This window comes from Asterias rubens, chromosome 1, assembly GCF_902459465.1.
Source record: "Asterias rubens chromosome 1, eAstRub1.3, whole genome shotgun sequence".
NCBI lineage: Eukaryota > Metazoa > Echinodermata > Asteroidea > Forcipulatida > Asteriidae > Asterias > Asterias rubens.
The window spans coordinates 82,099-109,693 of record NC_047062.1 but is presented as its reverse complement, the minus strand read 5'-3'; the positions used below and the strand labels follow the sequence as shown (position 1 = coordinate 109,693).

The 27,595-nt window shown below is 38.5% G+C and overlaps 1 protein-coding gene across 2 annotated transcripts in view; it reads right to left on the bottom strand.

The window, feature by feature from the left end:
- Positions 1-27,595, bottom strand: part of LOC117289600 (protein DEFECTIVE IN EXINE FORMATION 1-like) — a 57,487-nt gene that overhangs the window by 25,853 nt on the left and 4,039 nt on the right. Inside the window, exons 2-10 of one of the 2 annotated variants that reach the window (XM_033770803.1) lie at positions 22,872-23,100; positions 19,095-19,298; positions 13,284-13,438; positions 12,238-12,367; positions 11,685-11,861; positions 11,082-11,278; positions 9,167-9,293; positions 5,465-5,758; positions 1,879-2,004 (exon numbers count right to left, since the gene is read on the bottom strand). In XM_033770803.1, coding sequence (XP_033626694.1) covers positions 1,879-2,004; positions 5,465-5,758; positions 9,167-9,293; positions 11,082-11,278; positions 11,685-11,861; positions 12,238-12,367; positions 13,284-13,438; positions 19,095-19,298; positions 22,872-23,100 — 1,639 coding nt within the window. The remainder of the gene's footprint in view (positions 1-1,878; positions 2,005-5,464; positions 5,759-9,166; positions 9,294-11,081; positions 11,279-11,684; positions 11,862-12,237; positions 12,368-13,283; positions 13,439-19,094; positions 19,299-22,871; positions 23,101-27,595) is intronic. The other variant, XM_033770811.1, reaches the window with a different exon arrangement.

Below are 27,595 nucleotides of genomic sequence, written 5' to 3'. Positions count from 1 at the left end.
TGGCAGCATGATGACACACACGGTGCATTGATCACAGCATGACGGTGCCGGGTGCATTGCATCATTGCTGGCTCGCACGTGGCATGGGGGAAATGGGAACCGATCAGAATTGGGAAGGAGGTTTAACTGAGACGATCATATAGGTTTGCATGGTTTATAAACCATGATTTGTGCATGCACCTTTTTTATGGTTTATAAACCATGATTTGTCAGTGCACACTTGTATGGTTTGTAAACCATGATTTCTGAGTGCACATTTTTTATGGTTTGTAAACCATGATTTCTGACTGCACATTTTTTATGGTTTGTAAACCATGATTTGTGAGTGCACGTTTTTATGGTTTATAAACCATGATTTGTGAGTGCACACTTTTATGGTTTGTAAACCATGATTTGTGAGTGCACACTTTTATGGTTTGTAAACCATGATTTGTGAGTGCATACTTTTTATGGTTTGTAAACCATGATTTCTGAGTGCACATTTTTTATGGTTTGTAAACCATGAGTTCTGAGTGCACATTTTTTATGGTATGTAAACCATGATTTGTGAGTGCACATTTTTTATGGTTTGTAAACCATGATTTGTAAGTGCACATTTTTTTATGGTTTACAAACAACGTTTTTGAGATGTGTAAATTTTCATGGTTTATAAACCATGTTTTTTAAGAAGTCTCGATTTTCATGGTTTATAAACCATGGTCACAAACCATGATTTTATGGTTCATTTGTTATGGTTTATAAACCATGATTTGTAAACCACGATTTTTATTCTTCAATTTTCATGGTTTATAAACCATGTTTTTTAGATGTCTCAATTTTCATGGTTTATAAACCATGATTTGTAAACCATGAATTTGATGCTTCAGTTTTTATGGTTTATTAACCATGTTTTTAAGATGCGTAAATTTTTTTGTTTTTTGTATGTTCATGGTTTGTAAACCATAAACTTATACACAACAAATACTTTACTGGTATGTAAACCATAACAGGATTTGGCAACAGTTTCTATGGTTTACATCTAATTGCTGTAAACCATGGTAAAAACATGCCTTAAAAGTGTCAAACAATTAATGGACAAACGGCGCCCCATACTAGCTGGACCAATTGTTGGGATGGCGTCATGTTTTAGAAAAGAACTTTTCTCTTCATGTCAAAATGTGTAGTGTATTCTAGATTCTCAAAGCACGACGGCTCGAACTGTTTGCTGCACAGCCCTGGAAAAGTCTTGTAAACTAAACCCAACTTTAGTTGTCTTGCTGCATCCAGCAGCATGCACCTGGTCGACATTGCCGGGAAAATGCAAGAAAAAACCTTTTTCGAAACGTACAAACTCACGACTAGGACTTGAATGTACTTGCAGGTACGTGTGTTCGATGTTCGATCAAGGCAAAGTCTTCCTCGAATGACGTCGCAAAATGGGTAGGCGGAGTCATCCCCCACACAACTTAATTTATTTTTTAAACATATAATTAGTTCAAAACAATTACAAAAAAAGTTATTTTATTGTTCAGAAACATATACTCTGCTGTTTAAAGAACAAAATTCTATTTCCAGGTGACTTTGAGCAAATCAAAATTAAAATTACTAATGACAATTGTAAACAATCTGGATGACCTCTACCCATGGTCCAAATTTGGCAAATGTCTCTCTATGCGGTAAAGTGTAAAGTCATCCATATAGGGAGGAAGAACTCGCAGTTTGAATAAAGAATGACCAAAGATGGTCAAGAACAAAAGCTGGAGGAGGGCAGAAGTCACACTTATATTTAAATAATTTATTCTGACTGATTCAGTTCATTTGTCATTTTAATATCTGTTTGAAATTAAATCTTGGTTGTATGATGTACAAAGCTTTCAAAGTCAGCTGTTTTAGACTTACCTGAACTTTAAAAGACAATCCTTTTCCTGCCTTAATTCTATTATCGAAAACCTCAAAGTTCACCACAAAACTTCTTCCAGACACATAACCCAACTTCTTAGTTTCTTCAGCAAATCTCACACCAAACTTTGGAAGAAGTTAAGGAAAAAAGGTTCATATTAATGAGATAGTAATATTAATGAAAATGATATGTTGGTAATAGACCGATCCAATAAGCTCCGCCCAATTGTGTATTGACCAATCACACTGCAACGAAGGTCCGACAAATAAGGTCCGACATGCGTGCGCGTATCTTGGCGCGCGCGGCAGAGTTGTGCAGAAAAGCGTTGAAAAGCCCTACGTGTCGGGATGTTGGAATGGATAACTTGCCATGTAACCGAGAGACGACCAGAAAAACTTAAATATTGGGGATAACATGAAACAAACACTTTTTATTGGGAAATGGTGCAGCTATAGACTGATTTCTGTGTTTGGGTTTTCATTAATCTGTCGATTTGTTCGGAATTTACATGAATTCCGTGCCGCGTCACAGGCTTTTAATGTGTACTTAAGGAATAGTATGGCAAGTCGACATCGAAAATGACGAAGTCGTCGGCTCGCCACAAATTTTAAAACATCTATAAAACAGGTAAGAATGACGCAATGGTGACGTCAAGTATTGGAATAACTAAGTTAAGTTATAAGCTACAATTTGGACTGTAATGTGTAACGATGGGACATTTTTTTTTTTAGTACAAGGTTATTTCATAACAAAATTTGTGTTAAAACCCTTAAGGGAAAAGGGTCATTAAAAAAAATAATAACAAGAATAATAATAAAAAATTAAAAAATCTGTACGATTACAATAGGCGTTTCAGCTGTTAGGCCGAAACCCCTTAATTATAATAATAATAAGAAGAAGAAGAACATAACTAGAAATGTGTTGGTTGTGTCACAAACACTGTGGATTTCAGTTATAACAAGACTAAATGTATTTAGAATTGAAAAATGTCATGGTGAGGTTGTTTTTCTGTCCCGATATGATGATCAATTGTCTAGATGTGAAAAGATAAGTTTAGAATTGCATCATGAGGCTTAAAGGCACTTTAGTTTAAATTCATGACTGATGACAAAGAATCAATGTGACAATTTCTGATTAATTGTTGCAGGTACAATTTATTTTGTTTATTTTGATTTTCCTGTTGGGACCAGATTGAAGGGTGAGTTGGGGTCATGTGTGAGCATGAAATATGACACTCATGATGCACTACATTCATGCAGTTCAAATATTCTACTTTTTAAACAATATCTTTTGATTTGATGTATGTTAATTTCCCTATTTGACCGGAGGGAAGGAACACAAGTTTGGGTCATAAAGAGTGCATGAATCACACCTGAGGACGTCTCAAGGAGCTATTGTGTTCTTCAAGGTTTCTTCAAGGTACTGGGAGCTATGTTTAGCCCTTTTCCTACATTAAATACAAATACTACATCAAATGGTTGGTACACTTCATAGAGCTGTGCACTAGGCAGACCTACAAAAACTGTCATATGTAGTGATTGTTGTATTGTGATATTGTTGAGCAATAAACCAGTCGGGCATGATTGGTGGCTGGGCAGCACCCTGCGGCCTGGCCATGCAGCAGTCTGTTGTCCAACTAGTCAAGCTGTAGATGTCGATAATTTAGTTGCCAGAGTCAACCAGCACGGGACTCACCACTTGCTTTAGGTAAGAACCTGAACCACAACCAAAAAAGGTGCCATGTTTCCTGTTTTTTGTATTTGTTTTTTCGATAAAAGAAAAAAAAATAATGGATACCAGCAGAACAATGGATGCAGATTAGGTGTCTCTCCTCCCCACCTCCATCACCAACAACTGTATAAACGCCATTAAACAATCTCCTCAATCTTACCGCAAACAAAAAATGCAAAAAGGAATTTTGAAACCTCCATTCTCACCAACTATTATGGTTCCCATATACATAGTCTCTTGCTATAATAAAAATCAAATGACAGCTAGCTTTAGTGTTTGTAGAAACAAACACTAGGTGTTCGGCTATAGTTGGGTCAGTGTTTGAATCAATTAAAAAAGTGTTGTTGTTAATAGCTCGTCAAAGTTCAAAGAAATCAAATGAAAATGTTTTCTCGATGTGTGATATGGTAAGCATCAATGTCTACATTTCAACCTATAGCCTTTAAATAATGCCCTTTCAAAGCATTTTACAGGCACTTCCGGTTTAAAAAGGTCAAAAGGTCAAGAGAAGGTCACCAACAAACCAATTTTTGTGAAGTACGTGAGGCCCTTTCATATGATGTATAGGTTGTCAAAATAGCTTTTGTGGTCGAGGAAATTTGAACTGATGAATAATGACGACTGGAGAAGAGACTAACTAACCGGCAGGGAAATGTTTGTTGAAAACGCCTTGAAAACAGACTACGTACGTAAAGCCCTTTCATATGATGTAGTTTGTCAAATAGCTTTTGTGGTTGAGGGCATAGGAACTTATGCATAATGACGACTGGAGAAGAGACTAACTAACCGGAAGGGAAATGTTTGTTGAAAACGCCTTGAAAACAGACTACGTACGTAAAGCCCTTTCATATGATGTAGATTGTCAAAATAGCTTTTGTGGTTGAGGGCATAGGAACTTATGCATAATGACGACTGGAGAAGAGACTAACTAACCGGAAGGGAAATGTTTGTTAAAAATGCCTTGAAAACAGACTACGTACTTAAAGCCCTTTCATATGATGTATAGATTGTCAAAATACCTTTTGTGGTGGGAGCCCTGTGCATAATGACGACTGAAGAAGAGACTAACTAACCGGAAAAGAAATGTTAGTTGAAAACGCCTTGAAAATAGACTAAAAACAAAGCTATTTATAGGAGAAGAAAAAATAAAATAAAAAAATAAATAATACAAAATTTGGTGGCCAATTGGTCTCCCATCCAAGTGTACTGACCAAGCCCGATTTTGCTTTACTTCAGTGATCGGACGGGAACCGGTGTTATCAACGCAGTACGGTCGTAGATAATATACAATAAATTCGATTTGAACCAGAAGACAAGGTCAAAAGGTTAAACGCCTTGAACGAAGACTATTCTACATGAAGCTTTTTTGCGCTCTATGGATGATCACTGGAGCGCGACTCTCCCGCACAGCTACACTACACGTTGTGTGTATGCCCAAGTGTAATGTTTATGCACATACTAACGGGGGATTTACGTTGTTCTTTAGACGTGAATTTTGAAATTTTCAACCTCTCTTTTGAGCCAGAAGACAAAATCAAAATGGGGTCATGTCTGTGAGGCGTTTATGGAGTTTTTAATGCCCTTTCCGATGATGTATTGATTGTAAAAATCCCTCGTGTAGATCAAAAGTTATGATTTTTTGAAATAATAAACTTTGAATTAGTGTAATTCGTCAACTGATGACGTCATCGTGACGTAACAACTTTAGTATAATCTACTGGTCGTTGTGTACCTGCATGCAAAGTTTCAACTCTATGCAACCTTCGCAACTTTGCTTTATCTTGCGGACAATCGACAATAACAAAGAGTTGTTCGGGCTGTTGCCCGAACACATAATTAACTCTCTCATCCTACCTTATCATCCATGTAGGTGAATCTATTATAAACAGGTGTGTCGGCATGCCACGGCTCTGGAGACCACAGCGTCTCTTTATTCTCCAACCCTTCTTTAGTGGCTGTATCATTATTCACGCTTAGACATATCAATGTGCCATCACTGGTGGCAATTAGAAGCTCTAGGTCAGAGGTCAAAGGGATGAGGTTAGCAGCTAATACTGGAGTCATGGAGCTTTCTCGGAGTTGGATGGTCTCAATGCAGGAGCCATCCCCAGATATGATGTAAAGACTGCCCTCATAGTCAGAAACAATCTAGAGTCAAAACAAACAAATAAACAATGAGTATGATAGAAGTTGCTTTGTAAAAAGGATCACCCCTTTATTAGATGAATTAAGCAGGTTGGCTGTATGTTGTTTGTATTCAACTTAGTTCTTTTGAATGAATTTACTATTCTGGCTCAAGGTGCTCTTAAATATTTAGTTATCATATTTTTGATACATTGAGTCTTCATGAAATAAAATAAAAACTTCTAGGAGTCCTTAATGTCACAGTAAACTGAGTACACAGATTTAAAAAACCACCAGAGGTCAATTAAATATGTAAATGAGATAAAGGAATTGTCACATGGGTGCGATTCCCCACAGTAAAGGGTCGTATGGCTTCTAACTGGCATCCTCTAACAAAGATGGTGACAAAATAGGGAGACCACCTAGCTCAGTTGGTAGAGCACCAGCTTGTTAAACCAAAGGTCATTGGTTCCAATCCTACTCAAGTCAAATTGTCCTTGTCCAACCCAAACTGTTTTACTAGTTTAATAAGTGTAGTGGCCGAGCGGTTAAGAGCACTGAATTCAAATTCTGTTGTTTCTGATCAGCAGAGTGTGGGTTCGCATCCCCAGCAGCGACACTTGTGTCCTTAAGCAAGACACTTAACCATTGCCGGATGGGACGTTAAGCCGTTGGTCCCATGTGTTATGTAACTCATGTAAAAGAACCCAGTGCACTTATCGAAAAGAGAAGGGGTTTGCCCCGGTGTTCCTGGTCGGATCGGCAGCAAATTGCGCCACAGCACCTTGTAAAACAATACATGGTGCTATCAGAATCAGGTCTCATAATTCAAAGCATAGTCCCACATCTGGTGGGAAATACTGTATGTAACAACGCCAGGAGTGTCACAGGGTGACGGACATGTGCACTATTTAAGAAGCCACAATTATTATTTTTTATTTTTTTATTTATTCGTCTGGTTCAGAAATGACATTTTATAAGTGCTGATTTGCAATGTTCCTAAGGAGCAATTGCAATGAAACTTTCAGTGATGAAAGGTATTGGTGCAATGATCCTTGCAAAACAAGGATGTCACTATGACATCATCACAAGTCACGTGACGTCATCTTAAAGGTGTTGTGCTTTAAACGTTTGAAAATCTATAACAAATCAGCCACAAGAGACCATAGGTTTCTGTTTGCGGGATTGGGTAGGGATAAACTAGGTCTTCATTTTGTTTCGTGTGCGTGACCTCACATGACCTCTACTTCCGGTCGAAGCAGGAAGTGCCCCTTTAATTCAAAAGTGGTAAAAGTTATGAAGTTGTTTTCCAAGGACGTAAGTGTCTAGCAAGGGTGGGCAGTTCAAAAAAAATATTGATGACGTCACAAATTGCAACAGCGCCCTCTAGCGGCAGGTTGAAAACTCTTCAAAATGGACTTTTTGAAGATGTCTGTGGTGAATTTTTTTGTAATCACTTTAAATTTTACACACACATTAACGGTCAGGCAGGCATCATGTGTGTGAAGTTTCAGATCATTGACGTCATCGGGGGTCATGTGACGCGGCATTGTCCCCATTCCAAAAATAGCCAAACCTTCAGCCTGGAATGAGTATCGGCCAGTAGCTCTTACCGCCATTGTAATGAAATGTTTTGAGAGCATTGTTAAAGAACTTCTCCGGACACATACCAAGATTTTTGCCGATCCTTGCCAGTTGCATATTGTACAAAGCGAGGGGTGGATGACGCTGTAACACACTATTACACAATACCCAGTGTCATCTTGACCAACCTAAAACTTACGTTAAAACACTATTTTTTGATTTCTCATCTGCCTTCAATACACTACAACCGCATAAGTTGGTTCAGAAGCTACAGAACATGCACGTCAATCCACACTTGTGCCTGTGGATCAGTGACTTCATGAGAGCTAGACCCCAACGTGTAAAGATCAGAACTTCTTTCTCTGATTTGATCTTCACAAATACTGGAGCGCCACAGGGTTGTGTGCTATCACCAGTCCTCTTTACTTTGTACAACAGTGACTTTAATAGTAACAGTGGATCTTGCTCTCTTGTTAAGTACGCAGATGACACTTCCTTGACTGGTCTGATCCTCAAAAACAATGAGACTAATTATAGGCTTGAAATAGAGTGCTTTGTCAAGTGGTGTGATGACAACTTTCTCACTTTGAATATAACCAAAAGCAAAGAACTTGTTTTTGATTTCCGTCAAGGTATTCATCCGGTTTGTATAAAGAATTATTATTTATTATTATTATTATTATTATTATTAGAATGACGAAGTAGAAATTGTCAGTGAATATAAATATCTTGGAACAATTATAGATAACAAACGGGATTGGAACAAAAATACTCAAAAAATGTGTGCCAAGGCAAATCAGAGGTTTGATTTTCTAAGGAAGTTACGATCTTTCAATGTCCGTGATTCGATTTTTCCACCTGTTTTACCAGAGTATTATTCAGTCAGTCATTACTTTTAGCTGTATTGTTTGGTATAATAACTAACTGTGAAAAACCAGAAGAAAATTTATCGTATCACCAAGGTTGCCAGCAAGATAATAGGTTTCGAAGTAATACCCATGAGGGAAATCCTAAACAAACAGTATGTAAATAAACTGAAAGTTATAACCCAGGACCCAACTCACCCACTTCACCGATTCATTCACATTCTCCCATCAGGAAGGTACCGTTCCCTCTCTACTCGCACAAACCGGTTCAGACTATCTTTTTTACCTAGTGCTATTCATCTTTTTAACTCACTTTTTATAAGGTAACTTTAGTTGTTGCTTTCCATTTTAATCAGTGATGGGGAGTTTTTGATAACATTTCTCTCTTTTTAAAATTTGAAATAGCCTATTTATTGCTTAACTAAATTTTTGTAATTAATTTCAGTATTTTTAAAATATAATGTTTGTTTGTCTTCTATAAGTATCTAATTTGAATCTTTTTAGTGCACACAGGGAAATTTTTTTTCCCTTTTTACTTGTCATTTGTGATGAAATAAATAAATTGAATTGAATTGAATTGAATTGAATTGAAAAGGTGCATTTTTTGAAGTCGTATAACTCTCGAAGTAATGACGCGATTGTGTTGAAACTTTGTAGATTGTTAGATATTGGCAAGTTCTCGTGAATTGTAAAATGACGTCACGATGACGTCATCACACAATTGTTTATGATTTTTTCCATTTTTGCGCCTTTAACACATAAATTGCTATCTGGACATGGTACAATCCAAATTATTTTTTAAATAGCCCGGATTGGTCATAACTGCTGTGAACAAAAAAAATTAATTCAAAATAAGTTGAATTTGTGTTAAATGTAATTAACGAAACAGCTCTGCATTTGTGCACAAATGCAATCATGTCTAGTTATTGTTATTATCATTATTATACCTAGAGGTCATAACAAAGAACCAATGACTACTTACCACATCAAGTGTTTGATCTCTAGGTCTAAGCCTTGTAATTAGTGGAGTTGCTAGGAACCTTCCCCCAAGATCTATTGGCCAACCATCTAGCACTTTACCAGTATCTCCATGTAAGACCCACACATGGCTGCAGTAATACAAACAAACAAATAATCATAGCAATATATATTGGCCAACCATCTACCACTTTACCAGTATCTCCATGTAATACCACCATATGGCTGCAGTAATACAAACAAACAAATAATGATGTCAAGATCTATTGGCCAACCATCTAGCACTTTACCAGTATCTCCATGTAAGACCCACACCTGGCTGCAGTAATACAAACAAACAAATAATCATGTCAAGATCTATTGGCCAACCATCTGGCTGCAGCAATACAAACAAACAAATAATCACAGAATAATGGAAGAGCTTTCCAACTCTTTCATAGGCTGTGGTGAAAGTAAAAAATGACAAAGAAAAGAGAGTATCTTATTCTCAGCAAATGGACTGATATTGAGTCAAGAGAAAACATCAAAGTACTTAATGAAGACCATGCATGTATGTAGCTCAACATGTAGATTTGCATTATTACTCTAGAAATGTGCAAGTGTGTGTCCAACACAAGTATTGTGTAATGAACATGCTTTGTGATGCATTTCTCAAGCTCCTTTTGTTATAGTGTTTAAACACATGTTCTGGCTCTGTATTGGCCTGCAATGAATGTGTATTGTTGTGCCAGACGGGGGTACAATGTAGTCAGTTATGTCATTTATTTATCATTCCCTTGCCAGCCACCATTGGCCTACAAGGATTGTGTTCACATTGTTAGTATCATTATTTCCCCTCAATTTAGCTTTAATGATTACTAGTACATTTAAAATAACAAAGAGTTTCCTATTGGGTATAAAACCAAGGCACCAAATCTAGGTGTGGCATTCTAGAACTGTGGCTTGGGACATCAGGGTGGTCGGACGGTGGCTCTATACTTTCTATGTGTAAACTGAAGGCTCTCAGTACAATTTACAAAAGTACTAGCACAGATAGTGGTCAGCCTATGTATTTATTTCTGATAGTTTATTATCTGCACGTCGTCCGTCCGGCCGGGTTCATAATGTTAAGGTAATGTTGTATTTATTTATTTATTAGTTAAGTGAGGAGTGTCCTTAAATTCCCCCAACTCAGCCAGTTGCTACGTTTTGCTTTATTATTAATTGACTTTATTATATGTATTATTTTGTTCATGTCCCCGTTGGGGAGAATTACAAGATGAGCGAGTACCTGCATATCTGTTTCCAATTTTGAGTTGTTATTTTGTCTCTGAGTTTAGCAAGTGGTTCCCCTCCCTTTCTGGCGGATGCAGGGTTGATCCGTTAAAATTAAAACGTTGTGCCACATGACATAGGAACATTTATTATATATAATGAACAATTCCAGAGCATAGGCATACATACTGCCAGCACATGCTGCACGCACCAAATGAAACAAACAGTCAATGCACGAAACCTAGAATAGGTAACACCTGCTAATAGCCTCCAGATGCAATAATTTGTCGCCATTAAGTATAAGTGTGACAAACTGGTTCTTGTAATATATGATGCACATGTAGAAGTATCTTTGGGTTTGCCTGGAGGGTTCTGGATGAGCGATATAATGCACTAGATGGACTCATGTTCTGGTATTGTAATAATCAAAGTCTTGTATCCGCCAATGCAGGTGTTCATGGCGCCCCATTGTCAGGGGTGGGTTTGAGCCATGGTTATGACACTTGTGTCCTAGAGCAAGACACTTAATCATAATTGCTCTGTTATGAGTATGCTTCATAAGTCTTGTTCAAACATAGAACATCTTTTTTTTGTTAATTCCTGGGCATTATAATGGAGAACAGGGAGGAAGTTTTTTTAGGAAGTTAACTTGTATCCAACATTACCCATCATTAGTTGCTATGACGATATCGAGGACGCCATCTTGATTAATATCAGCCAATCTAGAACCCGCTGATGAGGAGCCAGAGATCTGACTATCCCATAACTCCTTACCTGTTGTGTCAATACACATTACATTAGAGCTTGTGTCTAAAACAATCATTTCAAGGTGTCCATCACTGAAGAGATCTTCAACTGTGACCTTAGATAGTAAAGAAAGGGTATATATTTCACACATCACTGAATTGGGGAACAATAAATTCATTCATATCCTCTAGTTTTCCAACGACCCTACATGTAATTCACCCCATCACTCTATTCAATCTTTTCACACATCAGATTTTTGATTTGTGAGATCAAAATATATTGTTCTACTAAATTATTAACTTCATATTTAGTGAATTTTCCAAAATAGTATCTGGTGTCACAATTATTGAGAGTCTATGGTTACCATGGCAACAATAGTTTTTCATAATTCTTAATCATGAATCTCATTTTTTAAAGAACATTAATTTGAAAAGTTTTCTCTAAATTATCAATTAAAGATTACATCTAAATCAGGTCTATTGATCATATGTTGATGTTAAACAACAAAATTGCAGTCCTACCTGCCCATGAAGTGTACTAAGTAACAACGGGAAACCAGGTGTTGGAGCACCAGTATGATCTAAAACATGTAGATTGCCTGTTGATGTTCCAACTATAATCTCAAGAGGGCCTCCTTCACTGTCTAGATCCACCACAGTCGGAGTGAAGAGAACATATGCTGGAAACTCATCATTCATCTACAACAATTACAATAATTGGTTTAAAAATAATGATGAAACTTAATTGTACACTTCATGTCAGTACTGTAGTATTCCTACTCGGTGCTCATAAATCGAGTACTAGTTGAGTGCCATTTTGATGGTACTCACACTCACACTAGGCAGCTGGGCTATGGCAAAATACTTGTACTCAAAGTACACACTCATCAGGCTAAATTTTACCTAATTGTGGTCAAAATACCACTTTCCTTTTCAATTTCCTATAGTTGTGCTCTTTTTTAGATAGTTAATTGCTGAAATTTGCTGAAAGAATCAAATATGTTTTGCTGTACTAAAATACAAAATTAAAACAAATGACACAACATCAATCTGGATATTATAATATAATAATTACCATAGTAAGGTCAAGGGTCACCTCCTTGTATATCTCTCCAGTAGTCAGGTTGAATAACACAATACCACAAGCTAGGTACATCTCAAGATCAGATCTTGAAATTCCCAGCTCCATAAGCCTCTCTTCAGATCTAATTAGTCAAAGAAAAAATATGAAAATCAAAGATGTGTACAAAAGTATAATGAACAACTACTCAATGTGTACCTTTCATAAAGCTTGTTTTTTTTAAGTTTCATCCTGTATAGTTTAGTGCTGGTTGATTGTTTGGTGTTTTGATAAGTTTTTAATTTCTGCTCATTGCCTACATGTTTTGGCCTTTTAGCTACAATTTAAAGAAACTTTTATATTGTATCAGTGCAATTCAACCCATTGGTTGCCATACTGTACATTCCTTTTTAATCTTGTTTTTATGAATTAAACCCCAAAATGTTATACAAATATCGAATGTTAATGAGTGCAATGGTGCGATTATGTTCATGAGTTGATAAATGGAACGTTCTATTCAACGAGGCGGAGTCGATTTGAATGGAACATTCACAAATGAAAACTTCACAATGAAAACATTTGCACAATAGCAAGAATGGCAAACATTCATTATTTGTCCAAGTAGATTTTTGTCATTTTGATTAGAGGATAGAACTTTCAAAACAAAAAAGCATAGGCCAACAATTTTTACTTGTGAAATTACACCCGTTTCTTTTGGGTCAGCCTGTTGGATTCTACAGTAAGTGCGTTCTGTACAGATATTTTAAGACCAGGCAGTAGTACTTATCAGATGGAACGAAAAATGCACAGTGAATGGAACGAAAAATGCACGGTGAGTGATGTACATGTAGCGTGCAAAAGTACTTTTTTTGAATAGTAGTCGAAATGTTTTAACTGACTGAAAAATGTTTCCATGATTACGATATCATGTACAGAAAAGAATTACAGAAATAACTGGGCGTCTGGCGATTCCCAGGGTGGGGGGGGGGAGTGTATTCAAATGCAAATATTGGACAAATATTTAGACAAACTCTTTTGAAAAAGGTGTCTGTAGTATGTACCTGTACAAGCCTGTGTCAAAGTAGTAGCTGACGGGTACCAGCAACTCTTCAATGATACCATCCTGGTTGAGATCAGCGATTACCGGTGTAGCCAACACATGAGCACTGACATTAACAAACAGTTCATCATCTGGGGATCTCATGAACTGCTGATTCTGGCAGGCAGACAAAAACAAAACAAATGCAAATTTATACATGTGACATTGCTGAATGTGCAAACTGATCGACAAGTCAATGGCATACTGCAAGGATTTACTTTGTGAAAATGGAACAAGGCGTACAGGGGTGATGTAGGGGAACGCTGATGCCTTGAAAGAATCACAGTATTACATGCATTATGAAAAAGGAACAAGAACAATCATATTGGGTAAACAAACACAAGTGTGTGATCACCTGCAATCGTGGACCCTCATTTGTTCAACTCTTTATGATAGCAACCGGGGACCACAATGATTTCCTTTGTGATAGCAACCGTGGACCCATTGTCCCTTTTGTTATAGGGCCTCGTTTTGAACATGGATACAAACCCACACATGCACTCCAAATAGAGGGCGCTGTTCGGGAGAGCGGTCGTGTTTTTTTAACGTGTTGTTTTTTGGTCGTTTAAATTGGTTTAAATCGGCCAAAATCCGTGTTTTATCCTGCCATCCAAACTTATTTTTTCTAGTTTAGTCTTAGTTATATCTAGTAAAATTTTGACGTTTTTTACTGCCCTCGTCTTGTGAAATTTGTTCGTCATTTTTTTAACCACTGGGATCGGAAAATCATCTGTACCGGCGCCATGTGTAAACGCGGGAACACACAACAAACATTTTCTGCATCAATCTACATTCTTGGCATTCTGCTTTGGGCTTCCAAACTGCACACGAGGATCACCTAGACTCTAACCATGCTGATCATCTAATTTACGGTAGGATAATTCCATTTTTTGACTTGTATTCATCATCAAGACCTCACCCATACTCCGAACTTGGTGTGTACAACGACATTGTCAACGTTAGCTCAGCGTATATCATATCTTATTTTTGTGCTAAACGTCCTGAACTTGGTAAGGGATTGATGAGGGACTGTAGCCTTCTCACTTTACCATCAAGTAAAACTCATACATATCTAGTGACGAAATTACTTGCTGGAGATATAGAAACTAATCCGGGTCCAACGAAGCGTGGTAGAAAACCTAAATGGCCTTGCGGTATCTGCCAATATGCTGTGAAAAATGGAGATAGTACAATGACATGTGATAGGTGTAATTTATGGATACACAACAAGTGCTCCGGGATCTCTGACTCTAGTTATATCTTTTATCAAAAACTTAACAACTTTGTCTGGATATGCCCAGCCTGTGAAGTGATTAATTTTGAAGACTCGTATTTTTCGAACAACGAAGTGTACATTCAAAACGCTTTTGATGTTCTGTCACTAACTTCAGACATAAGCGGAGACAATTCGCATTTATTTAAGCCTTCTCTAGCTTCTAGCCCTCAACAAGCATCAAATCTCACAGAAATTCTGGAAACCTCGCCATGTTCACTCAAACAACAGTACCCCGGGACCAGCCAAGTCTGTTTTCCAAACCGGCAATCCGGGTCTTGGGTCAAGTTCAACAACCATGCAAGGTAACCCTAATAAGAACAGTAATCCAACATCTCGCAGATCTACACGTCAACTCAATCTCAAAGACACTAATATCAAGATTGCTGTTATGAACTGTAGGAGTATCAGAGGGAAAACACCACAACTATACTGCTTTTATAAATTCAGAAAATCCTGATGTGCTAATTGGAACTGAATCCTGGTTAAATGACTCAATCCAGTCATCTGAAATATTTCCGCCGAATTTTGCTGTCTTTCGTAGGGATAGGAAAAACAAGGAAGGTGGTGGGGTATTTATTGCCGTCAAGGATACAATACCCTCCTCTGAACGGGATGACTTCAGGGCTGATGACTGTGAACTGTTATGGTGTCAATTGTCCATTAACTCTACCGGTAATGAGGAAAACCTATTAATAGGTGCCTTTTATCGTCCACCCTCATCATACGACGACAACATTCTACTTAACTTGAAGAACAATCTCTCCAATGTCTACTCGGTCATAAAAAAAACCTTTGTATTACTTGGGGGTGATTTTAATATACCTGATATGAAATGGCAACCAGACGATACGACTCATCCTGTTGGGCGTCTACAGTCTAGTATACTGGAAATAGCAAACGATTTTCACCTAGAACAGAAGGTGGGATTCACAACAAGAAAAGACCCTTCATCTGGGACTGAAAACATCCTGGACCTTTTATTCACATCTAGACCTGCATTAATACACAATGCTCGTCCAAATTCTGGCATCAGTGATCATGAGACTGTTTTGGCAGACATTTGTATGTCATCAAATCCTACCATTAAACCATCGAGAAAAATCTTCATGTGGAAAAATGTTGACAAAAGCAAATTTCAAGCAGCTGCTTCTGAGCTTCAAGTCTCTTTCATGAAAAGTAATCCCAACTCGAATTCTGTCGAAACAAATTGGTGTTTCTTCAGGGATGGACTTATTAAACTCATAAACGACCTAGTTCCGAAATAAGCTATCAAGGGAAAACCAGACCTTCATGGCTCACAACCAAACTGCTGCGACTGACAAGAACCAAAGAAAGATTCTACGTCCATGCTAAGAAAAGTGGCAAATCATCCGACTGGGAAAAGTTCAAATCAGTTCGCAAGATGGTAGACCGCACACTACGGAAAGCACGCCGTTCACACATCGATACCGTAACATCCTCTGATGATCCCAAACTGTTTTGGCGTTATGTTAAATCCCAATGCAAAAACAACACCGGAATAAAAACACTGAAAGTAAACAACATAGACATTATTTCAGATCAAGCTAAGGCAGAAACACTTGCGGAGCAACTTAGTAGTGTCTTCAACAAGGACAAGTCTACGCACTTTATTACCTAAAACGTCAGATAAAATGGCCGATATAACAGTCTCCGTCGATGGCTTCTTTAAACTTTTGAATTCCATTAAAGTCTCCAAAGCAGCTGGTCCTGATCAACTACCGAACAGATCTCTGAAAATGGCCGCTAAACAAATAGCACCTATTCTTGCTTCAATATTCCAACAATCTCTTGACTCTTGGTCACTACCAACAGACTGGAAATGGGCTACATTAACACCACTGTTTAAAAAAGGATCACATTCCAACCCTGCCAACTACAGACCAGATATCACTGACTTCAACTTGCTGTAAGCTGTTATAGAGCTTATCGTAGATAGTCAACTTATGCGCCACTTAGATCATCACCAGATTCTCGCGAACAATCAACACGCCTTCAGAAGTGGCAGGGCCCAATTTCATAGAGCTGCTAAGCACAAAAATTTGCTAAGCATGAAATTTTTGCCTTCATAAAAACAGATTTTCCAACCAAATTTCCATGTGGTTTTCAGGATAAGCCAACAACAGCTGAATACCAGTAACAGGCAATATCCATCAATTGGAAACTTTTGTTGGTAATCCTGTTTTTATCAAGGAAGAAATTTCATGCTAAGCAAATTTCAGTGCTTAGCAGCTCTATGAAATTAGGCCCTGATCATGCGAGAGCCAACTTGTTCCGACTTTAAATGACCTAGCCCAAAATCACAATAACAATATCACCACTGATGTAGCAGTCCTTGACTTTGCGAAAGCCTTTGACATCGTCTCTCACGAGAAACTACTTCACAAACTCAACTTCTATGGACTACGTGATAAAACTGGGACTTGGATTGCATCATTCCTCTCCAACCGTCTCCAGCGCGTAGTCGTCAATGGAAAATACTCTACATGGCATCCTGTAATAAGTGGCGTACCACAGGGAACAGTCCTCGGACCCCACCTTTTTCTCCTTTTTATCAATGATATTCACAATGAGGAGGGCGGAGTAATAAGGCTGTTCGTAGATGACTGCTTAATATACAGAAACATATCCAAGCCAACGTACGAGGGTCTTTTTCAGAACGATCTCAACAACCTAACCAAATGGGCCGAAACATGGAGAATGAACTTCAACATAGCTAAATGTAAGACAATGCGCTTGTCTCGCAAACGGAATCCTGGCGTAACATCCTACACCATGTCTGACTCCCCACTGGCAGAGACAAAGAGCTTCACTTACTTGGGCATCACTATTCATCAAAACCTTGGATGGGAAAATCAAGTCGATCATGCAGTCACTAAAGCTACCCGAATCCTCTATTTCATCAAACGCAACTTTCACATGTCTTCTAAAACAGTCAAAGAAAGACTTTATGTCACCCTTGTCAAACCCCACCTCCAATATGGCACCGCTGCTTGCAACCCGCACAAAGCAAACCAGATTACATCACTGGAAATGGTGCAGAGAAGAGCTGCACACTTCGTCTGTACTGATTACTCCCGCACAAGCAGTGTTTCCAGCATGCTCGTATCCTTGGGTTGGGACACACTTCAAAGTCAACGACAAATTCACTAGCTAACAACACTTTACAAGATGATCAATGGTGTTATCAAAGCCGACCACAGCCAAATTTTAGAACCTAAACCGCAGAGGGCAAGAAAGGGCAACGACAATCAGTTCAAAATACCCAGCATCTCATCTACCATCTACGAACAATCTTTTTTTCCTAAAACACTGAAACTATGGAATAGTCTTCCACAATCCCTCATAAATTCCAAATCCCACCAAATCTTCAAAAATAGTTACATTCACAATATTGCCCTAAACGACAACAACATAAAACCGAATTAGACGACGCTCTCCTGACCTCCTTGTTAAGTTCCCCCGCGGAAGCTTCAGGAGGAAAACCTACCAAGTACCAAGTACCAAGTTAAGTGCACAGAACAAAGGAATGTCCAGAGCATGTAAGCAACATAGCTGAGTTGGCTTGTAAACAGACTATGGGCTCCTTTACACAATGGATTCCACAAAGTTTGTCCTTTTTCAACTTGGAGCCCTCAGAGGAATTATCTAGAAAAGGGAAAAATATAATGAGAATTGCAGGACTCCAAAAACTGGATCCATCATGTCCATAAGGTTGTGTGTGTACTTGTGTAAGTCCCTTCTTTGTGTGGAACTCATATGTTCTCAGGTCAACACTCATGTGTTGTACAAACATCTGCAGTTGGAGAACTGGTATTGTCCTTTGGCACCAGCTCCGTTGGTTTTGTACACATTTCCCATGTGGGGTTTCTAATGTTCTCCTTTGCTATAGGTTCTTGATTTGAATATGTTTACCTACCATCACACAGCCTAGGAAGGATATGTTGGAAACAGTATGCCCTTATGGTGGCTTTGCCAGCCGCGGGATGAATAACAAAACAATATATAATTCAGAGGTTCCCATTTTTGCTTTAAAGATGGGCACATGCTTTGGTAATGAAGCCCTCGCAAAGGTTGTTTTTTTTCCCCGAAAGCCTATCTGTTAAAGATAGCAATGGTAGTAAGCATACTGCAAAATTATTTTGACTGAAGTGCTTTTAGAAATCAATACAAGTACATGTATGTCATACAAATATGAACCTCCAAATACTACCTGGAGGTGACTTTTGACGATTCAAATTTCTATGTGTCTGATTGTAAATGCTGAGGTGGCCAGAGATGCGATTGGCACCTTCTCTCACCTTGCTAAACAGGGATGAATACATTTTCTTGACAAAAAATACTGCCACAGGTCTTTTTTGCAGAGACAGAATTTTGTAATAGACAGAATGTAAATTGTCTGACCTGTATATCCCCAAGATTTGTGATAAGAGGTCTTTTGATTAGGGTTTGTATCCAACAAGTATCAATAGTTGTTACCTTCTGTTGAGATGACCTGATAGACTGACGTAGAACATCGTCCCTCATACCACTTGTCTTATCCCACCATTCCTTTTGGATCTTAAGATGAGGTATTCTCATAGTTCGTTCATTCATTAAGTTTCCCTCTGCATCAAAGAAGAAGATCTCTCCGTCAGAGCTAAATACAGCAACATCATCTTGACCATTGCTATTAATATCATACTGTAATACGAAAGGACAATAAACAGCAGCAGTAGTAATACAGCAACATCATCTTGACCATTGCTATTAATGTTTATACTGTAAGATGAAAGGACAATAAACAGCAGCAGTAGTAATACAGCAACATCATCTTGACCATCGCTATTAATGTTATACTGTAAGATAAAAGGACAATAAACAGCAGCAGTAGTAATACAGCAACATCATCTTGACCATCGCTATTGATGTCATACGGTAAAAGAAATCAAAGTACTTTTTCACGTACAACTATTATTATCAGGAGGGTAGACAAATGAATAATTTTAAAGCTACCCTGATCAATGAGTGAACCTGAAATCAGAGTTTCAGATAACTTTTAAAGATTCAGTTCAGATTAAGGACATCCTTTGATTTCAATGGAACTGATTAGGTGTTCGGCTAACAGTCGAACAACTATTGTTTCTGGTTTTTTTTTTTTTTTAGGTGTTCGGCCAACAGCCGAACAACTGTTGTTATTGTTACGTTTTTGGGGTTTTTTAGGTGTTCGGCCAACAGCCGAACAACTATTGTTATTGTTCTGTTTTTTTTTTTTCCTCGCGTTCTTCTTTCCCTGCGAACCTTCTCCAGCAATTTTAAACAAAAGTAAAGCTTGTACAAACTTAAAACTTACTATGTACATAGGCAATAGTGAGTAGACGAAACCGCCACTTTTTGGGAATGATGACGTCATCAATGACGTCATGGCAAGGTTTTTAAAGTTGAAAAACGACATTTGCTTTTCGCTGTATCTCAACGAATATGAATGCTATGATGTTCATACTTGGGCATCAGATAGATAAAGACTTGGACAACATTTGAAAAGTTAACGCCAAAATCGTATGACCTTAACTTCCGGTCGTTACCCTGGGTCAAAGTTCGCCTTCGCATTTTTTCATCAAAAAACAACTTTTGAGCTTTAAAACAAAAGTAAAGCTTGTACAAACTTAAAACTTACTATGTACATAGGTTATAGTGATTAGATGAAACCGCCACTTTTTTGGAATGATGACGTCATTGATGACATCATGACAGGGTTTTTAATGTTCAAAAATGATCATTTGCTTGTTGCTGTATCTCAACGATTATAACAGCTATGATGTTCATACTTAGGCATCAGATAGTTTAAGACTTACACAACATTTGAAAAGTTAACGCAAAAATCGTACGACCTTAACTTCCGGGTCGTAACTCTGGGTCAAAGATCGCCTTTGTGTTTTTTTATTCGTTTTTTTTTCATCAAAAAACAACTTTTGAGCTTTTAAACAAAAGTTAAGCTTGTATAAACTTAAAACTTACTATGTACATAGGCACCAGTGAGTTGATGAAACCGCCACTTTTTTGGAATGATGACTTCATTGATGACGTCATGACAGGGATTTTAATGTTAAAAAATGACCATTTGCTTGTTGCTGTAGCTCAACGAATATAAAAGCTATGATGTTCATACTTGGCCATCGGATAGATAAAGACTTGGAAAACATTTGAAAAGTTAACGCTAAAATCGTACGACCTTAACTTCCGGGTCGAAGGTCGGGTCAAAGTTCGCCTTCGTGTTTTTTTCATAAAAAAACAACTTTTGAGCTTATCTACGGCATAACTCAAGATTGAGATCGATTTGAACCTTGAAACTCAATAGATAGTTGAACACTAGTATTTTTAAGACAACACAGGCCTAATTACGTCATAATGACGTCATCAGGTATTGAATAACAATAAAATGTGTAAAAATCATATGGCGCAAAAGTTTTTGGGGGAATTCCCAACAGCGCTCTCTTTTTGCCCACCAAAGAGGGCGCTGTTGATTATCAAATCTGTGTACAGCATCAAGTGCAGGGGTGAGCTAGATTTTTAAAGGGCTTTCATAAGTTGCAAACAAAAAAAACTGATGCCAATCTCACACAAACATAATTATTGCATTTGTGAAGAAACAAGGCGTTCAAAAGTGTGATACAAGTTTAACTATAAAAAAACGACACATTGTATAAAAAACATCTTTATGGTTCAATGTTTTTGAACTACGTCATCACGTAACGTCCAACCGAACACCGTGTTTTTGTAATTAACAAAAAACACTATGTCTAGTTTTTCCTCATGTTCTTCTTTCCCTGCGAACCTTCTCCAGCAATTTTAAACAAAAGTGAAGCTTGTACAAACTTAAAACTTACTATGTACATAGGCAATAGTGAGTAGATGTAACCGCCACTTTTTGGGAATGATGACGTCATTGATGACGTTATGGCAAGGTTTTTAATGTTAAAAAATTTGCTTGTTGCTGTATCTCAACGAATATTGAAGCTATAATGTTCATATTTCAGCATCGGATAGATAAACACTTGGACAACATTTGAAAAGTTAATGCCAAAATCGTACGGCCTTAACTTCCAGGTCGTTACCCTGGGTCAAAGTTCGCCTTCGTGTATTTTACATCAAAAAAACAACTTTTGAGATTTTAAACAAAAGTAAAGCTTGTACAAACTTAAAACTTACTATGTACATAGGCAATAGTGAGTAGATGAAACCGCAACTTTTTTGGAATGATGACGTCATTGATGACGTCATGGCAAGGTTTTTAAACAAAAGTAAAGCTTGTACAAACTTAAAACTTACTATGTACATAGGCAATAGTGATCAGATGAAACCGCCACTTTTAGGGGATGATGACGTCACGGCAAGGTTTTTAATGTTGAAAAATGACAATTTGCTTGTTGCTGTATCTCAACAAATAGAAAAGCTATGATGTTAATACTTAGGCATCAGATAGATAAAGACTTGAACAACATTTGAAAAGTTAACGCCAAAATAGTATGACCTTAACTTCTGGGTCGTTACCCTGGGTCAAAGTTCGCCTAAGTGTGTTTTTCACCAAAAAACAATTTTTGAGCTTATCTACAGCATAACTCAAGATTGAGATCGATTTGAACCTTGAAACTCAACAGATAGTTGAACCTTAGTATTAAGACCCCACAAGCCTAATTACGTCCTAATGACGTCATCAGGTATTAAATAACAATAAAACAACGTTTAAAATTTGTAAAAATCATATGGTGCGAACAGTTTTGGGGGAATTCCCAACAGCGCTCTCTTTTGTCCACCAAATCTGTGTACAGCATCCAGTGCAGGGGTGAACTAGATTTTAAAAAGGCTTTCATAAGTTGCAAAAAAAAAATGATGCCAATCTCACACAAACATATTGCATTTGTGAAGAAACAGGGAGTTGTTAAAAAGTGTGATATAAGTTTAACTATAAAATAACAACACATTGTATAAAAAACCATCTTTATGCTTCAATGTTTTTGAACTACGTCATCATGTAACGTTCAACCGAACACCGTGTTTTTGTAATAATTTTGTTATTGTTTGGTTTTCAAGTAAGCTTTCTGCACGAGTTCATCGATGTATCAGTGGCATCAATAACTCTGAATCTTCATTGTGCTAAATACGTGTAGTGTCAAGCATTGAAATGGCTTGTACTGTCAGACTGGAATAATTTTGTAATAATACCCTCATTTAGCAAGAATGCATATTGTATTATTTAAAGATTCAAACAAATTTTACCATTAAGGGTGAAGCATGATAAGAGCTCCCAGGTAAGCTTGCTGGCCAGTTTGAACCTGGAAGATTTTGACCTTTGACCCCTTGTAGGACAGCGACCTCTTCATTGAATGCTGGAGAGATGATGTCAAGGAATTTGTCAGCATTGATGTCAGCTACAAGGGGAGAAACTGCAATGAGACTGTTGCTGATTTCTCTGGTCCAAACTACATCCAAATCATAATGACAGCTGCTGAAACAGATTGATAACAAATTGTTTTTATTAGGCTACCACTGGTGCAGTATTTTAACCATAATGAACATCTCTAAATGGCCTACATATTGTGCTGATTTTTTTTTGGGGGGGGGAATTCTGCATGGCTGATGCAGATATATAACCGCAGTCTCAGACTTGAAATCAAGTCTAGTCATGGAAAGAAGTTGCATCGCCTGTTCTTTGGATGGATCACACACTGTGAATTCTAAATCAGGGACTTAATTCTTACTCGCTGTAAAGCTATATTTTATAAATTCGGAATTGGGACACGCTTCAAGCACGAGATGGACGTCGAAGGGTCAAGGTTTTTTTAGAACAACCCCAATTCCTTGCCACAACCATTCACATTACAATGGCGAGGGTGTGGTATCATACATTGTTGATACAGCACCTAACCAACGACTCCTGGAAAAGATAGACCACTATGGTATTTGAGACAACACCAAGAACTGGATTAAGACCTGGCTGACCACAAGATCACAGCGAGTCGTTGTTGATGCAGAGGCGTCGGAAACCATCCATGTCCACAGTCCGACAACAACGTTCAACTTCGACAACAACGTTCAACAACAACATATCACAATATCGCTAAATCTGTCAGGTACTTGTACCAGCTACGCAACCTCTCCCACATTTGAAAGTTCCTCTCTCGCAAAGCTACAGAGCAGGTTGTGCATTCTCTCATAACATCACGACTTGACTTCTGCAATGCCATTCTCAGCAATATGCCAAAGTATCAGATCAAGCGTCTCCAACGACAAAAACATTCGGCTGCCCGACTTGTCACCCTTACTAAAAGATCAACACACATCTCTCCAATCCTCAAGGCTCTGCACTGGCTCCCGGTTCAAAAGCGCATCGGCTACAAAATTCTCCTTCTGGTGTATCAGGCTCTCCAGGGCACGCACCAACATACATCCAGAGCCTGTTACATCTTCATGCAACACCCAGGCAGCTCAGATCATCGTCCACAAAACTTCTAAACATTCGAAGCACACGCCATTCATGGGGAGCCCGCTCCTTCTCACACTCTGGCCCATCACTACGTATGGAATGAACTCCGACAAGTCACTACATATTCCAGCTTCAAAACCCATTTGAACTCTTATTTTGCTTAACTATATTCTTTGCAATCTGGCTTCGGCGTCTCTCCTGCGCCAGGAGTGTCTTTTAAGACAGACATGGCGCATTATAAATTGCCACTATTATTATTATTATTTATGTCGATTCTGGTGTACCACTTGGGCCATTGATGTTTTTACTCTACATCAATTGGCGAGAACATCAGCTCAACCATCAAGCTCTTTGCAGATGATTGCCTCCTGTTTCGTGAAACCAACACAATGAAGGATACCAAGGTTCTACAAGAAGATCTCAAAAAGCTGCACAACTGGACTAAGACCTGGCAGATGGTACATTTGTATTTAATGTGACGAAGCGCTACACCATGAGAATTCATCGCAAACAGAAGCCCATCATCCAAAACTACATCATGGGAGATGAGGCACTTGCAGCGGTCTCAAGCCAGTCCTACTGTACCTTGGGTTGGAGATCCATGAAAAACTTGACTGGAAATCCCACATCAAAGCAATCACAACCTCAAGCAAACAGAACCCTTGCATTCATTAGACAAAATCTTAGCTTATGTCCTCCCTCCATCAAGAAACAGGCATACACAACACTTGCCAGGTCACAACTGGAATACGGGGCAGCAATATTGAATCCGTACGGGCAAAATCAAATTGACAGCCTTGAGAAAGTTCAGAGGAGGGGGATACGCTTTATCACTGGGAACTACAACAGAGAAGACAGCGTCACAGCTATGAGATTGGACATCGGTCTCCCAACACTTCAAGAATGACGATTACAATGGGAGACTTTCTGGGACGATAGAGGGCAGCAGACTTACCGGGTAAATCCATTGTTCTCAGAATTATGCACATGTTCAGAACTACGTAAACAATGGAAATTTACCCGGTATGTCTGCTGCCGCCTAGCGTTGGAAAGTCTCCTATTTGTAGTATACTTGCATAATATAGTCATGCATATTCATTAAACCACTGGAGCGTGCCACTGGGCGCCTTCCGGGCTGCCAAGTGGTTTGCTTGTCAGTCTTGAGAAGCAACCAACTGTGTGCAGTCTATTTTCCTGTTATCCGTTTCCTTGAAGACTCAGGTAAATACAACATTGGCGACGAGTATTAAACTTATTAGGACATCCTAATTTTATATTATTTGATTTCTAGCTCTGCGTCCATTGAGAAAGAAATACGTTTAGAGTTTTAAGATAATATATTTCTCTGCGTCCGTTGAGAAATCAATCCGCTGAGAAATTTTATAATAATTTATTCTGGTCACTATAGGAACATTTTATCGGCCTAAAAAAAAAAGAAAAAAAGAGAATCAATTATTCACAAACGTTCTCACACCTTACCGAAAGCGTCACCTTTGAAACGACGCTTTCTGATTTAAGCCTAAATAGCAGCCTCTTATTCCTAGTTTTTTTTTTTTACATGTTCATTTTCATACTTGAGTAATTGCTATTATACTTTACGTACAGTAGTGTAACATTTATTATAGGAGCTGTTGTACTATATCAATAAGCCATGCAGCGCCTTTATTGGTTTTATTGAGCAAAACCGTTTTCTTTTTTGGACAAAACAAGTCCAAGAAAATTTCAAGCCGCCAAATTGCGACGTACTGTCATTCAGGTCAAACTGTTGGGCGTCATTTCCAACAGGGGCATTGACAGTATAAAGTGACAAATATTGCTGTAATTGCAGCCTAAAAACAACAGCTTCTAAGTAGTTTTGTAAGCATTAATTTGTAGAGATCCCTGATAAACATGGCAATTAACCTCAATAAAGCCTCGACCAAAGAACTTGCAACCCTACCGGGAATTGGGATCAAATACGCTCAAATTATAACATCCACCCTAGCAGAAAAAGGGAATGTAACTATCGATGATTTCCACGATACCCCTACACTTCAATCCAAACTACATGAACTAGCAGAAAAGGGACTACTTATTCTTGAATACTCCAAAATTGCGGAAAATAGCAATGACCCTGCCCCCACTGAACCTGCGGCCAACCCAATCACTCTTTTGGCAAATCAAATGACAATGTTAATAAAGGTAGTGGAAGCAAACACGCAACAAGTAACAAAAACTTTGCATGAACTTCAAGCAAAAAATGAGCATTTTGAAAATAAAATGGAGGCCATGTGCACAGCAAAAGCAGTATTCTGAATCCAAAACACAAAACCCAGCGTTCACCCCAACAGCAAATCTAACGGGGGACGCAACAATCGATGCAGCCCTAATGGTAATTGGCGACAAAGCCCCTCCTATTCCTGCCCATATCCTCCATAATACAAAGAGCGAACAATCAGGACTAGGGGCTAGTGGGTACAACAGTAGCCAGCCAGAACAAAAGCCATTCATAGCCCCGGGCCAACACTACAATGCCCAATTAGAACAGAAGCACACAGTAGTAGCCCCGGGACCACACATCCATCCGCAGGTACAGACGCCATTCACTAGTGGGTACAACAGTAGCCAGCCAGAACAAAAGCCATGAGAAGCAACCAACTACGTGCAGTCTATTTTCCTGTTATCCGTTTCCTTGAAGACTCAGGTAAATACAACACAATCATGTCTAGTCATGATGTACAATATCCTCAACCATCAGATAGCTATTCCTCTCGTACGTAAAGCCAGAGCAACCAGAAGCCAACATCGCCTGAAATTTACAAGACTAAGAACATCATCAGACTCATACAAATACAGCCTCTTTCCTCGCACCATAAAAGACTGGGATGAGCTTCCTCAAGACATCATCAAGCTGCCCACCTTGGAGCAGTTCAAGGAGGCCATCAGATGCAAGTAGGCATCAAGAGTCATGTTCTCAATTATTAATTGTATTTTTTGACGATGTTTTTTAATTTCACTCAACAAAAAGGAAATACAAGCATTATGAATGTACATGTATGTTGAGTAGGTTGTGGAAAGCTGTAGGTGTACAGTATGCTTGTGAGTCAACTCGGTCCCAAGTCAACTTGGTCCCAGTCAACTCGGTCCCAAGTCAACTCGGTCCCAAGTCAACCCTCCTCCCGACGGCTCCATGACGGCTTCGTCGTCGGGCGGGAGGAGGGTTACGTTTATCGCAACTATTTCGTATGAACGCAGTGATCACCGTCGTAAGGCGTAAGCAGAGCCATCCATGAGTCATGATGACATTTAAATTGGGGTGTCACTATTTACCGGAAAACACCAGAAAATACCGGAAAATACCGGAAAACTACCGGAAAACACCGGAAAACAACAGAAAACTACCGGAAAACTACCGGAAAACACCAGAAAATACCGGAAGCTACTGGAAAACACCATAAATTACCGGAAAATACCGGAAAACTACCGGGAAATACCGGAAAATACCTGAATAACAGCGCCGAAACACGACAGAGCAGCC